At 36.9% G+C, this 16,602-nt stretch overlaps 1 protein-coding gene across 1 annotated transcript in view; it reads left to right on the plus strand.

Moving 5' to 3' along the window:
* LOC115625438 (neuronal PAS domain-containing protein 4) overlaps positions 1-16,602 on the plus strand; it is a 38,448-nt gene that overhangs the window by 12,937 nt on the left and 8,909 nt on the right. The window contains exons 3-6 of the mRNA XM_030520484.1: positions 3,192-3,373; positions 8,005-8,066; positions 10,285-10,374; positions 15,752-16,030. Of these exons, the coding sequence (XP_030376344.1) occupies positions 3,192-3,373; positions 8,005-8,066; positions 10,285-10,374; positions 15,752-16,030 (613 nt within the window). The remainder of the gene's footprint in view (positions 1-3,191; positions 3,374-8,004; positions 8,067-10,284; positions 10,375-15,751; positions 16,031-16,602) is intronic.

Below are 16,602 nucleotides of genomic sequence, written 5' to 3' on the forward strand. Positions count from 1 at the left end.
AAGCGCAATGCCATTTATCCCTAGTATAACAATGGTTAATAAATGGTTCTTACGCTTAAAAAATAAAAATTACACATAATGACATATATTTAATATTTTGGAAAATTAAGTTCATTTTATTCAACATACGAACAATAATTTTCCGACTCAATGCAAGAAGCATTTCGGAAGACTGTTCCCTAATGACATCTATGGAATATTGAATTCTGAAGAGGAACTTTTAATTATTTTTGTGCCGATAGCACAAACACAAGGTTCCTTTGTATGCGATAACTCGGGTTCTATTTAAACGATTATCATAAGATGTGGATAGGGAATTGATAAAAGATATACACCTATTCTATTCATACAACGGTGTAAAAAAAAAAAACATTAATCAAATGCAAAAATAGGTGATTGGTTCCTTATCTCTAAAATATATAAAAAATATATAACATTTATAATTTGAAAACCGTGTTACATCAAAATCGTGTAAAAATAGAATTAGCTGCACTTAAATAATTCATCATTTTTCAAAAGTATTGTCTAGTTTGGTATGCACCTATTATTTAAAAAATGTAATAAGAATTCTTTTTACTGACTGGTAAAAAACGATTCAAATTTTTTTTAAATGCATTTCTATTGAATCCAATAAGTATTATAGAAGCAAAGCAGATTCAGACCTTATTCCGCATGAAATGTACAAATGATGTACAACATTCGCATTTTGCGTTCCCAATGACAGCAAGTTTATCAAAATATTTCAAAACTAACTTTTATCGATGAAAATTAATCTCAAATACTCTTAAAATCGTCGATAAAAAGGGCATAAGGAAAAGGATATAAAATATATTTCAAATCTTTACATTATGTAGAAATGTACACGTAGGTGCTAATATATACATTCCCAGAGTAATCTTCTGCTTATGAAATATGGTAGTAGAATAGGATGGAATGCAGCAGTTTTGACAACCCTGCGAGCTCCTTGATCTCGCACTAACTCGGTACTTCATTAATCGAGTGATTGTACAAAGAACACTAGAAAAAACCTGTACTTAATTTCTTTAGTAAAAAATAGGTCCTCAACTTATTTAAATTTTAGTCAAATACCAACACAATTCAGAACAAAATATTTCAGTTGTTAGCTATTTTAATTTGCTAATTTTTTGTAAATGCAAGTTTTTAAAGAAGCAGAATCAGGTAAACATATGAGCATATTACCGCGGCAAAAACATTATTCAACTTTTCATTTCACAAAAGTCTTAATTTGCGGGCAAGGTTATCATTTCACACACTCCTCAATGTGTTGGCAAAGGTTTTGATTTTGTATGATGTACGAAATAGACCCTTCAGAAATATTTATTCGGCAATGAAGACCTCATCCAACATTTTTAGAAAATCGAGCAAAGTTTCTGTTTTGATCAACATTTGTAAACTTTAGATAAATAATACTTTGCAGGAACAACCTTATTTTGCCAGCTGAGTCATTGTTAATGTTGAGTTCAGTGAAATCGAAATTTCATGTTACGCACATCGAATTGAATATTGAGAAATCAACGGCAAGAAATCGAACATAGCCATAAAAAGGTATTTTATGAGTAGGGAGCTCCTTGAACTTATAAATTCATATTCAATTACTCGTAGGCAATGTGTTAAGTGCCCGAATTGAAAAACAATTATTTTATTACAACTCTCAAGTGCGGAGTTGCTCTACAAACGCACAATCTGAACTCAACTGCTCGACGACAGGTTGCCCTTCACTTCAGCTCGCCCACCGAGCAAAGCCCACCACAGCCACCAATCACAAGCGAACGCCATATGCTCTGCTCTGGTCCGCCATATGCCATATGTTTGCTCCAGCTATCACAGCATTTAAATCAATATTCATTTTAATTGTACAAATCACCTTGACTTAATTGTGCGCCCCTTGCATAACCACTCAATTCACTAAAATAGCAGCAGCTACAACAACAATAACAACAACACGAACAGAAAGAGCAAGAAATTGTGTTTCGCGGTCTCAGCGCAATGTTCTATTATGGCCAAGAGTGGAAAAGCCGCCAACCAGAGCCACTTCCATCGCCACTTCCTCGCGCCTCCAATTGCTGGGGTCCATTTGTCCGTCCGTGTCCGTGTGCATTGCATGCCCGTTGCATGCAACATGCGGCAGTCATACGGCGTACAAACAGAAATACATATTTGAAAGATACATGTGTGTGATTGTTTTAAATGTTAACATGGCCATTTAGAGGCAATAACAGCGGCAAAATGGCAGTGACTCGCTCTGACTGACTAACTGACTGACTATGAGTATGTGCCGTCGCCTTTGGTCGCTTTGGTAATAAAGCCAGGAAAGCGAAAAGGCGCGGGCACTTGCTGTTATTACAACAATATTACCAATATTTATAAACCGCTTGCCAAAACCCCCACCAATTCAACAATGGCCACGAAAGTGCAGCGACGAATTGCGCATACGCCGCGTGTACCGCCGTTGCCATCGTTGCCGCCGTCGCTGCATAAAAAGACAAATTTATGATTTATGAATTCAACCTTGTAAATAATATGCTCACAAAAGTACACACACAGACAGACAGGCGGGCAGACGGACAAACGCTAAACGTTCGTTCGCTCGTTCGATTCGCTTGTTGGTTGCTTGCCGGTCAGTCCGATGGCCAAAGCCAGCAGACCAGCGAACAACCCAAGCCAACAACCAACAGCCAACCTACTTGCACAATTTTCCGCACAAGGCATGTGGCAAGTGTGCCCCACATCAAGCGGCCAACCGCCTGACCACAACAACAACAACAACAACGACGACGACAACAACACAAGGCAGCAGCAACAGCATCCACAACTCGGCTGCTTGTTGTATGATTTTTAAATGCGCGATGAGTTATTTATGCATTTCGCATGCGCTTTGGTATGTACGAGTACGTATCTTAAAGATACACACACACACACACTTAGTCAGTTATTGGCGCTATGTTCAAACTGTGAAAACACATGCGCCTTACATGGCGCTCGATGAATGCCTCACAACCTCTGCCTCAGACTCTGCCTCTGGGCCAGCTGCCCAACCAAGGAAGCGGCTTATTAAGCTGTAGACCTGAGCACTGGCTGAGGCCAGCTCTGCCAATGGCTCTGGTGTGAAAAGTTAGCAATGCGCTAGAGCTATATTCTAATTGTTTCACTGCTCCTTCGTTCACTTACAGATTCGATGCCAACAAGTCCACCAAGGGCGCTTCCAAAATGCGAAGAGATCTCATAAATGCGGAGATTGCCAATTTGCGCGATCTGCTGCCGTTGCCGCAATCTACGCGCCAGCGTTTGTCGCAGCTGCAACTGATGGCGCTCGTTTGTGTCTATGTCCGCAAAGCCAACTATTTTCAACAAGGTGAGTTGCTCGTAAATACCATAAATTCAAACAATACAGGGTGATACGAAATAACAGCATGTTCATATTCTTGGGAAGAAATTGTTGCACTTAGAGTGCACAGTGCCTAAGCGGTTAATTCCATATATATTATATTTCTCATATCAAATCATCACATCTTATTGCAAAATCATCTCATACCATATCATCTCTTATCATCTCATATCCTTTTATATCATATCATATTATATATCATATCATCTCATCCTATCTCACATCAAATCATCTCTTATCATCTCCTATAATATTATATAATATCATCTCATATTAAATCAACTTATCTCATGTCATCTCATCTCATGTGTTTATATATCATAACATCTCATTTTATCTCATATCATCTCACCTCATATCATTTCATCTCATATATCATATCAGTTATTGGTTCAACTGTTCTGCTGAGTTTTCTCTCACCCTGTTATTTACAATGTAAACATGCCATTGAGGGCATTTTATGCATTTTACATATATATGTGCATACTATATGTCGAGAGAGGGGCGGCCTGATGATAATTGGTTGTGGTTGATTGAATATTCATGAGTCATGCAGGCGTGCATATGTGCGCCAAAGCCCAAAAATTGGACGCAGACCCACCGCCATGACAAACCACAGCCGAAAATAAGAAACTACTCAAAAAGCTAAGCCTTGGCGCTGCCTTTCGTTTAGCTAAATACCGCTATGCGGATGGCCATCATTCATATGTCTACAAGTAGAGACGAAATTGTTTGCACAGCTACAGGAGACGAGAACGACCCCCGCATGTAATTGCCTAAGCGTCTAGGCACGCACATGGCCCACAACTGAACAAATTGCACAGCGTCCAGTTGGCTCTTCTTCCTCTTTTAATGCGCATGCGCGCAGGTCAACGCTAGGCTCTGCAACCGAACGAGATCAAGTCAAAGCTGGGCACTCTTTTTTTTTTTTTTTGTTTTGTGTTGTGTTGTTTTGTTTTTTGTGGATAATTACGAAAATTGTTTTTCAAATTAGTGTTGTGCGGGATATAAACCCATAGATAACACACTCACACACACTAGTCTCTATGGGTAGAGAGGCATACAATGTAGCGCTTAACTTTGCTCGCATCTTTCACATATAATGCAGCGGCATGTGAACTGCGCTTCGATTCTTCCTTCTGCGACTTCGAGTTCGACTGCAACTGGAACTGCAGCTTCAGCATCGGCATCAGCTCCGTGCCTAGGCCCAGGCCCAGGCCAGGTTCAGACCCAGGTCTAGGCAGTAGGCAATTTCACAATTGCAATGGTAACAACAACTACGGGCACAAGTTTTTGCCTGCGATGCGCCTTGCATTGCTATAAATATTGCGATAAATCAAAATGTGCGATTTATGTGTTCTACAAATTGCAAAAAATTAAACTTAAGTACTGTTTTTTTTCTCTCTCTCTCTCTCTCCCTCTCTCTATTTTGTATTTTCATTGCTTTGCTTTTATTTTACTTTTTTACTATATTTTGGGGTGTGCACAAAACGAAGTGAGGCGGCTTCGATTTTTGCGCTAAGTGTGAGAAATTGTCGGCGTTTGTTGCTCTATTGGCTTCGAATATTTAGTTGCTACGTTGCCTTTTCGGGTGTGTTTGTGTGTGTGAGTGTGTTTACGTGTCATTGCTTAGAAGCATTTATAATCACAAATTGTGTTAATAATAGTTTGCTATCGCATTTGTCTGAACCCGAGCAGGCCATTTGGGCAGGCTGTTTATCTTCAAGTTCAGGCTCAAGGTGCAGCACAACAGCCAAGTGTTGTGGGTGTGTTCATTAGGTTGCAATTGTTGTGCCTCTTGGACGACTTATAGGACAACAACACCAAAGCTATGGTCAGACGATAAAATAGTTGGATTTGTATGAATTGTAGATACATACATCAAATAAAGCCGTCAATGCTTTTTAAACCTTAAATTAGTGTTCTAAATTTTATATATTTAAATTAATCAATATTAACTTAATATTGAAGAGTGACTCAACAGAGCTTCTTGTACATAAGAGATATGGCCAGCATTAAAAGATGAAACTTTCGAGAATTTACTGACACAAGGCAGACTGTATTCACCTAATCAATCACTTTTATTTTTGCGCCACTTTATTATCATTGACGGCAATGTTTCAATTTAAATGAATTTTTGAATTCAATTATTCAGTTCTGGCTGTACTTTGTATTTTAAAACTAGCAAAGAAAATATATTATTCTTCGTCAAATTCATATCTATCAGCTACAAAATTAGTCGCATCATGTTAACAAATAACTTAAGTAGAACAACATAAGCTTTCACTTATTTTCACCATTTGCAGAATAGAATTATGGAGTAATACAGATCCGGCTACTTAAGCCCTGCAACCTTACAACAACACCTTTATTTCGTTTCTATAATATCTAATATTTCACTACATTTTACATTTGCACATTTGGTCACTACTTTTTTTTCCGTCGATCAACTTAAATTTGGTGCCAATATCTTTAAAAGCAAACTAATAGATCATATCATTCCTATTACCATTTCAAAATATGGCAGAAAAAAAAACGCGTTATGTTGTTTTTAAGCTACACAGGAATGCTGTATATAAATAATTTAAACAGTTTTTAGTGCAACTCAGCTTTCGACATACTGGCAGACTTCCAGTTGAGTTTATCTGACGCCAAATTCCAAATTCAATAGAACTACTTCGATTAGTTCCAAAGAAATGAAAAATTGTGAAGGAAAATCAATTCTTTTACACATTAAATGTCACCATTTTAAAGCGGCAATTAATATTAAGCAATTGAGTTAGGCAACAGCTAATTCGTAAGCAAAGACAACAAAATTAATTTAATTTCTTGATTTTGAATTTTCTTGTGATGACTTGCATAAATGTAATAGGTACATAACTATATGATACAGTGATCTGGCGTGATCGATATCATTAGAGTATTAAGATGGACGACGTTATTTGATTCATCCTGTCGAGCTAATCATGTATATATATACCTATAATATGAAGATTAACATTCTTCCTGATCGGTGCTACGAAAAACCAACTACCATTTCGATTTTCAGTGATGTGTAAAAGAATTAAAATAGCCTTACTATGATCAAATAATCACATTATTATAATTGAATCAACAGAGCAATTTGATTACTCATGAATAATGGACGATTGACGCAAGCATTTACACTTTGCTGACGAAATAGCAATTATCTGACCAGGGACTGCTCCAGAACCTTTCAACTAATTAAACTCCATTGCTGCTACATAATATATACGACATCCTTATATTACTTCCGAAATATCAAATTTCTTTAAAAATATTTAAATAAACCCACAAACCATCAATAGAACTGACATGATTTATAAAGAGTTGTTGAATAAAAAAGTTTTTTTTTTTTATCAAGATATTGAAAGCAGTTGAAAAATAAGGAATATAATTGGTTGAGGGGTGTAAAGGGTGTGTAGTTTGCGGCTCATTATAATAGAGGAATAAAGTTATTGTCGTACATAACATAAGGACATACTGACTAATAAAGAAAAGGACAGACGATACATAAAAACAATTTGGTAGGGAAATGAAAAATGTTTTAGTAATTGATGTGCTTTAAAGGAAGCGAGTATTTTTTAGTAAATAGCTGACTAGAAATTGTAGATGTCATGGGAAACTACAACGAGGAGACATATTTTTTATAAATCGAATCTGCATAATTCTCCAATATTGGCTGACTTCCCATGCAAATATTCTATTAAGCCATTCTTCTTGGCCTCGCACTTCCATTTCATATGCCCTTTCCCACAGCCAGACACTATTTCGCTCTCCCTCCCTCCCTCTGTCTCTCTAAAGTGTCCACAACATGGACACACCTCTTCATTGCCCTGCCACAACCTTTCGAAACGAAATTCTGAAAATACTATTGGAAATATTGAAACACAAAATCTGGCTATATTCATGGCCTTTCCGTTCAAGTTCAATGAAATTGCCAGTTGCGGTTACTGTTGGTGCTGCTGCTGTTGCTGCTGTTTTAGCTGCTTAGGCTTTGATTGTGACTGTGGTTGCCATTGCTGTTGTTGCTTTTGCCAGGTGCGGGAGTATCTCGTAGTATTTTAAAAATAATTGATCTTGATGCTGGCCCCAGTGCAGCTGCAAACCGGCAATTGTGCTCAGCAATCTCTAAAGTTGCTGCCAATGCTGTTGCTGTTGCTGTTGCTGTTTGCTGCCGTCTCAGTGACAATGACACATTTTCTTTTTGTGATTCACTTGTTTTTGTAAAGCAATAACAGCAGAGAAAAAAAAACAACTACAGTAACAGCGATCAAGCAGCGCATCACACTCATTGTATGTAGAATAATCAATGAATTGCAATCATTGCATCAAACAATTGCCGTCAACGCGAGTCTATTATTAACAGATTTTTTTTTTAATTAGCTTAGCTTTTTGCATAAAAATTAAATGGCTTGGGGAAAACTGCAATTTGCTTGTTGTTGCTTTTTTTCAATTTAATTCTACCCCTAAACTTAAGCGGATCTCGCAGCTGGGGCGCGGCTGTTAATGACGCAAAAGGTCAACTAATTCAATTACTCAATTCTAACTCTATTTTCCGTTTCTTTTTCTGACAGTTTTCAAGCGCCACAATGCGCTCCACCATCAGACAGCAACACCAAATATTGGCTTCTCAAAGGTGAGTAACAACAACAACAACAACAAAAAGAAGGAGAAGAACAGCAATAACAACAACAACGAGCACTCAATTTATCTGCCACAAAATGTTGACAACTCAACTAACTGAAAGTTCCCAAGAAACAACTCTATTAATGGCACAAACTGTCGCATATCATAAGCCAGAAATCGTTGACAGATATTGCAAAGGCAACGAAGAAACTACTGAACGAGAGTGCCACTTGCTGCGCCAAAAACACCACCAACAACAACACTGAAATAACAATAAATGCCTGGCCAAACAACAGGAGCAGTCAGTCAGTCAGTCAGTCAGCCAGCCAGCCAGCCAGTCAGCCAGTCAAGCATTCCGGCAGTCAGCCATTCGAGCAGTCAACTAGTCAGACAGTCGGACGACAGTCAGCCAGGCAGTCAAACAGAAGCAGCGCGGCAGATTGATCTACATACTTGTGCACACTCGTGACTGAATTAAATATACTCGTGGTAGTTGTCAACTAAGCCGAAAAAAATAAAACAACAACAGCAACAACAGTAACAAAAACAGCAGAGAAAAACGTCTTGAAGCTAACAATTTATTAGTGCGCAGACGCGAAAATGAATTTGCATTTTTAACACACAAAAAGATACAGTTCGCATCTGTGCGAGTATGTACGATACGAGTATGTTCGCGCATGAAGTCCCATTCGAGTTGGTCTTCTTGGTTCAGCTTGCAAGTAGTTCTCAACTGAACCTGAGGATCATTTCAAAGTACACTCCGTGCGGAATTCACCATTTCCTGGGCAACTGTTTAAGGAATAAACGAAGCCAGTCAGTAGCCCTTCGGGATCGGAGTTCACTAAATTTTCCAAAAGTGTTCTCCATCCCAACCAAAGGCAATCAGAGGCGTTTTTGGACCTACAACACATAAATTGCATTATATTCAGAGACGCTCAGCCGATGAAGCTAGAATCTAACTTCCGAAAAGGGATTTTCCCGTTTCAATCGTCCCTCCAATAGGAAACTATTTGAAACAAAATACCTCAATCATTATTCAGAATGTCTATCTTCTATTAAAAAAGCGACCAAACACTACAAAGATTACAACAAATTGTAAGATTTACATTAGGATGTATTAACCAAACGTAATCAGAGATGTTTTTGGACCTACAACACATAAATCGCATTATATTCGAGGGACACTCAGCCCATGAAGCAAGAATCTAACTTTGAAAATAGGTTAAATTATTGCGTTTCAATCGTACCTCAAATGTATAACTATTTGAAACAGAGTACCCCAATCATTTTTCAGAATGTCTGTCTTCTATTAAAAAAGAAACCAAATACTACTATACAAAGAATATAGCAATTTGTAAGATTTACATAAGGATGTGTGGTTGGGTATGAAAAGCTTAAAGAGGCTGTTGTCTTCTCTTTAGAACGCTGATGGTATGCCCAGCTCGACAGATAATAAAACTTCCATGTCTTGCCTGATGGATTCAGATTTGTGTACAAATCAGGGACCGCAAATAATGATTATTTTGTTTTTTTTTTAAACGAAAAAATCATTAACTATAGTAACTTTTGAAAAGCGAGGAATTTACTGACATCCTTTTTAAGGATTATCTATGTATTTTCACCATGATTTATAAATTATCAAAGAATAATCATTATTTTATGTTTTATTTTTTTGCTCATCAATAATGATTATTGGTTAATTTTTAAAGTAAAACTCAAAATTAATCATTAAACTGTGAGCGAATTAATAAAATGAAAAAATAATCATTATTTCGTAATTTATTTAATAACACTTATAATGATTACAGTCCCTGGTACAAAAATTTACGATTTTTCATTTCCGATTAAATTCTCAGGCGATCATAATGAGAATATTGACAGCGAAAAATTAATAGACACAAATATAAACAGTGTACAGTGTTTATAATTAAGACCACTGCTAGACCGATATACCTGAATATTTCGGATACACCTACATACATAAGAAACTGCCAAACGAAATAGAGATATCTAAATTATTCCACATCAAAAGAAATCTCCTGTTTTGTGAAGACATTTTCTTTTCAATGGGAACTCGGACAATTAATTATCATAATAACAAATAATAATAATAATAACAAAATACAACATCTTGCTTATTGAGTGTCTGTGGAGTGCTGTCCATGACTAGTTCATTATTAATTTAGACATCTCTAACATACAGTCTTGTCTTTCTTTTTGTATTGCAGGCACTCTCCGGCTTTCTGATGATGCTCACACAAAATGGCAAATTGCTCTATATATCGGATAATGCCGCCGAATACTTGGGCCACTCCATGGTAAGTGTCTCACAATGTCAGTTTGCTTTTAATTGCTGGCAACAAGCATGTTTGCTCTGCTCGCAAAATTCGTGTTAAATAGTTGTTGGCGCTTACAAGCTATTTGCGCAAAAATTAGAAAAGCGTCTGGAAAGTTTTTCGGGTGCCTTAAACGTCAGACGGAAAAATTGTTACCAGCCGTTTGATACAAATCTCTGACAAGCGACAACAGTCGAGTACGACGTCGTCGTCGTCGTCGTCGTCGTCGTCGTCGTCGTCGTCGTAGTCATCGTTGTCGTTGTCTTTGCTCCTACTGCTGTTGTTGTTGTTGTCTCTGCATGTCATAGGAACCAACAAATATCTGTTGCAGTTTTTTGTTTTTCAGTTGATGTGGTTTTTGTTGTTGCTCTGACTGCTCCCGTTGCCAAGCATTTTGGGTTGACAAGTTAGGCAACTAACTGCTTCAATGTTTGCAGTCAATTCATTGAGCTTGTCTGACTGTGGCTTACGAGTATAGATACCTACATACAGACCCCCACATATAAATCTGTTTCGTTGTACTACGAGCATATATAGTATACTTACTACACACAAAACGAAAAGTTCCTTAAAACTTTTGCACAAATTGTTGCTGTTATTGTTGCTGTTGTGGTTGCTGTTACTGTTGCTGTTGCTATTGCTATTGCTGTTGATGCTGGAACAGTTGGCTGTTTCTAGTTTTGTTTATCGCACGTTTACGTTGCTTAAATAGCAAGGTTACAAGCTTAGCGTGGCCTTTCACTTTACATTTGAAGTACTGCTAAATAAATATGCTCGAGCTGGAAATACATATGTACGGGCATGTACGAGTATGAATATCTATGCATACATATGTGACATATCTCCGGCCGTTCTACATATGCAGTCAGTTATTCATCTGAGCCAAATGCAAAACTCTAGACATTGACAAAGGTACACCGGCATCGGTATCTGTACCGGTACTGGCGCTGGCACTGGTACTGGTACTGGTAAGCATGCCGTCGCTTTCAATAACGTTTCGTGCAATTCAAACTTTTGAAAACGGTTTCTGATTTGCTTCAACAAACAGCGCCTTAACCGACTAACGGGACAACGGGGCGTATGAGCATGCTTATGAAATAGCTGAGAACTGTCGAAAACACACGAAAGTGGCAAGCATTTATGATTTATCATGTAATGAGTTGTCGAAGCCGGATCCAGTTAATTGATTGCCAATGCTCCCACAGATCGATCGATCGTTTTCGTTGAGAATTGGCGCATGCTACGCAAGATGTAGCTACGCTTTAAGACGGTTAAATCCTCTTAATATTAATATTGGCGTTACTATCCAGCATTATAAAGTACTCATTCGATTGACTTAGAAAATATAAATATAACTGCAAACACAACGAGTAGAATGTGGTAGCTTCGTGTACATCCTTCACTCGTCCCCTCTATCACAGTCCCTTAAGGTATATAAGCATTTTTACTCGTTCCTAGGGCAGCTATATCGATGAAACCTCACTAATCACAATACTTAAGCCCCATAAATAACAAGTTTAATAATAATATCTTTAATCCCAGAAATGTGCTCAAGCCTTATTTTCTTACCAATCGTTTCTTACCGATCATTACTCACCAGTCGATTCTCAACGAATGGCAGTAATAATATAATAATTTTACATTTTATTTCATTTATTCAAAAAAAATGGCATTTTAAATTGGTGTGTATCTATAATTAATAAATAATAAAGAGTACAGGTTATAAGCCATTATCAACTTAAATGTATATAAAGCGTGTTTTTACAGTTTATGAGTTTCTAATATGTAAAAAAAGCAGTGCTCAAATTTTATTGAATCTCCAGAATACAGTGAGGCGTTTATACCCTTTATAAAACTGAAAACAATTAAGAACTAAGTAACTTAAATATAATGCTTTTTATATTGGCGAAAAGACGAAAAGTTTTGGGTAATACAGATTTACATAGTTTCCGATTTGGTAATGGAAATGTTTTCAGTTATAAATCAAACATAAAACATTTTGTAAATCACTTCCACTTTTCAATTTGTTTAAAAATCTTCTTAGATTAGAAAATATCCTTCCTTTTAGATTAGAAAATATCTTTTGTTTCCGATAAAGAAATAGCTAATCCGTGAGCATAAAAAAGCAAAAAATTAAAACACAACTAAATCGTTAAAAATAAACAAATCTCTGGCACAAAAAATATAAAATTTTGAAATTTTGACCTATGTTTTATTTTTAGAATATTACCACTTTATTGGGATGCATAAATAAAGCTTAAAACTCCGCTAATAATAACTGAATATAGTAGGAGATTAATAATATTGCTAATTATAGAAATGAGACAGGGTCGGGCTGGACCAAACTCGTTCTGGGGAATGGAAAATTGTTACTAAGCCACCTCGCTATAAATCACATCTAGGAGTGAATTTTAAATATGATTCAAGCTCTGTTATTTACAGACTATTTATTACGAACTAATTTTTAAATGACGAAATCACAAGCTTAATCAATTCCTTGCTTCTTACCCTTCATTTGCATTATTCATAAATATATAATATAAGTAATAAAATATATGCCGTCACACTATAAAATGATTTCAAGAGCGTACTTGCTAAGAAATTTACTTAAATCTTACCATAATGCATTTTTTATTACGAGGGCAAACAAAACTTTAATATTAGTAATATTTTAATAGAAAATTTTTTTTTATATTATTCGTTCAAAAATATATTAGCTACTTTTGAAAAATGGTGAAAGTTCAATTTGGACTGTTAAGTTCCGGGCAGCTGCATTTAAAGTTGAACGTACGAGTTTAAAAGATGAGACACGGCAGGGACGCCCATAACTGTAACCAATGACAAAAACATCGCCAAAATTAAGAATATATATATTTCCATTTGCAATCACTTGACATTTGATAGGAATGATTGTGTTCCAGCGAGTCCAACCACACCCAAATATTATTCACAACTGTGTGGGAGATGATATCTGTTCTGATGTCTAACGTTCGTGCTATTATTAAATGAATATATTGCCGGAAAATCTATTTAATTTTCACCGAGATATTGGGATAATTTTATGTCTAAAACGATTCATTTAGGTTTTGGTAAATTTTGTAAAAAGCTGGTTACAAGCCAAGGAACACCCGCATTGTTCCTTAGAGTCATAGATTGGATTATTTGGATGGTATTACCAGGGTTTTGGTGAATTTTAGATCAGATGCATTAATAATATTCTTTATTTTAAAGTAAATAAAAATATGCAACAAAAACTAGAATGAAATCTTAAAGTCAAGCCAACATCTTGACTCTTCTTATAAGTTTTTCTCGCTTAATTTTAATTACATTTAATATTTTCCGTTATTCTTGCTTTCATACAAATGGACGGACATGTTCTCTTGCATAAATTTATTAATCTTTGCAGTTACAGTTCATTTTTTAGATACGAAATTCTTTGCCTTAAAATCAAAAATTAGATTATTGTATGTTGCGATCAAAACTGTTCGATTACATGCTTTATTTCTATAGTATAAATATATAAAGTCTTTATTTGTATTTATTTATAAAGAATGAAAACAATTTTAAACTGAATCCCAGTAAATACGTTGTAGTAGCTAAAGCTAATATTTGTTTACAAATAATGCTCATTCAATAGCGTTAGAACAATGTTAAGTGTAAAGCTAGGTTTCAGCAATTTGTGAACACCTAAGATATATGAGATATCTGTTTGTCTAGAAGCATCTGTTGTCACGTTATTATTTGAAAAGCATTGTGTAATATTAAAGTTTGTTTGAGAAATGGCGTATATTATATTTTTGTTACTTGGAATAGAAATGGTTTCTTAAAAGCCTCGACCTCATAAGGAGCAGTTTGATGTTCAGAATTCTTCGACTTTCTGAATTATTTTTAATATTCTATACATAATTTCAATGCAATCGTTATATTGCTATCCATTCCAGTAATTTGTGTAACACAATGTTATTTTGTAATAAACATGAAATAGCAATATTGATTAATTGTTCTGAGCTAACAAAATATAAATGGAAATTATTGAACATTTGTTAAAGTTCAAATTAGCATTTCGCCGGCAATGCTTTAGAATGCGCTTTGTTAAATAAACGACCACTTTCATAAAAGCATGCTTTGATTTGGCACAGAAAGGTTTTCAATACGATTATTCAGTTTTACGATTAACTTCACAAACTATCATTCATAACCCGGCAACGACGTCACCCGGTAGCCAGATCGTAAGTAGCCTGTGAGCTCGAGACAGAACATAAAACCCGCTACACTTCGCCTGTCATATCGAAATGGAACACGAACACACACATTGAGGCGGGTCGAGTGGAGTGGAGTCGAGTCGAGCCTGGGCGAGCTGAGTGTGCCACAAAGCTGTAACCATGTCAGCCAAGCGACTGGGGCAGCCATGACACTTGACAGTTGGCCTTTGTGCCAGGCCTTATCAGGACACCCACAACTAAATGGTCAGCGGAGTTCATAAATATTGTGCACCATGTGTTGGCATAATTGCGGCACAATAACTCCATGTACTGCGGACAGGCGACGTGCCCAGAAACATGCTCATACACAAGCACATATACACATATGTATTCGTATACATACATATAGTTGCAAGTAAATGCTGGGCAGCGACCAAAATGGATTGCCCAGCCTTTTAATTTGTGGCGGGCAAGCACTCGACTCAAAGTTAGTTAGTGGCAACACAATGTTGCACATGTGTGCGGCCATAGAAAGCCTGGCCAAAACAGCAGCGGCAGCAGCGGCAACAGGCAACAACAATAACAAGCAAAGTTAATTAACAAACTGCCAAAAATGTCAATAGCTCGGTAGCAATTGCAATTGAGAATGGAAGGCAATGGGTATGGCGATGTATTCGACATGGACATGTTGTTGTTGTTGCTGCTGTTGTTGCTGTTGTTACTGTTGTTGCTGCGGTTTTTGTTGGGCATCATAATTCGAATTCGATTTTTGCATATTCCCATAACAAGTTGCTCGCTGGCTTGCTTTTTGCCATTGTCATGTGTCATGTAGCGACAGGCGGCCATAAATAAATTACAACAACAGCAACAACAGCGGCATCAACATTAGGCAGCATTATAAATTGGTCAGTCAGACTGGCCATAATTGTCAACAATAATAAAATTGTATGACATAAACGGCTGCACGACGACGAGCGTGTGAAAGCGCAGGCCACAATGACACGGCCATTAACAAATTGCAGGATCTCCCCCCCCCCCCCCCCCAGCCACCCCTCCAAACATGATCAAGCTAGTGCACAATTAACTAAACGTTACAAACAACACTCGCCTTCTCTTTCTCTCACACATTTCTCTTGCTCTTTCTTCTGACCGCACAGGAGGACCTGCTCATACATGGCGACTCCGTTTACGATATCATTGACAAACAGGATCACGCAACCATCCAAGCTGAGCTCAATCGTAATGTGCCGCCTCAGCCAGGTGGCGAGCATTCAGCATCCAGTAATGGGGCCGCTGCTGGCAACAACAGCAACAACAACGGCAACAACAACACCAGCAGCGGCATCACAAGTCTCGAAGGCGAGCATCGCATGTTTCTCTGTCGCATGAATGTCAGTCGCAATGCGCGACGGCAAATGCGTTTCGGCGATCAGAAGGTGAGTCTTTAAATCTTGTATTAATATATACATACATACATATACTATACTAGTTAGTAAATAAACACACATATGTGTGAGTGTGTGTGTACACTTAAAAAAACAGCTTATCACATGTTCGATCTCGGATATGTAGATCTTATTTAATCTTGCGCTCAGATCGGACTCGTTGCTGCAAAAACTAGAATGGAACTAGAATCGGTCCTTTGCTCCTTATTGGAATAATAGGAATAAATAAATATGTATAACTAGAAGACGAATTTTTGGCAACTGTGCAGATAGTACTAGTCATTATAAAGTTAAATTCGAATCAAATGTAATTTATCTATCGATACAAATTGGAGATAAATGTGGTAATACGGGTCGCAAATCGAGAGCCGAAGGGGCCGACATATTACGGCTCATGGTTTCGGTAGTTTTCTAAACATACAACCATACTTCGATATCATTCTTACATAGGGATTATGATTTGAAATACATTATTCTGTGATTTTAACGTTAACAAACGTTCGAAGTATAGATGTACATGCTATATAATGTTATTATCGCTTGTAGTTACTATATGTAGCTTA

This window comes from Scaptodrosophila lebanonensis, unplaced genomic scaffold (assembly GCF_003285725.1).
Source record: "Scaptodrosophila lebanonensis strain 11010-0011.00,11010-0021.00 unplaced genomic scaffold, SlebRS2 tig00000072-arrow-pilon, whole genome shotgun sequence".
NCBI classification, from domain to species: Eukaryota; Metazoa; Arthropoda; class Insecta; order Diptera; family Drosophilidae; genus Scaptodrosophila; species Scaptodrosophila lebanonensis.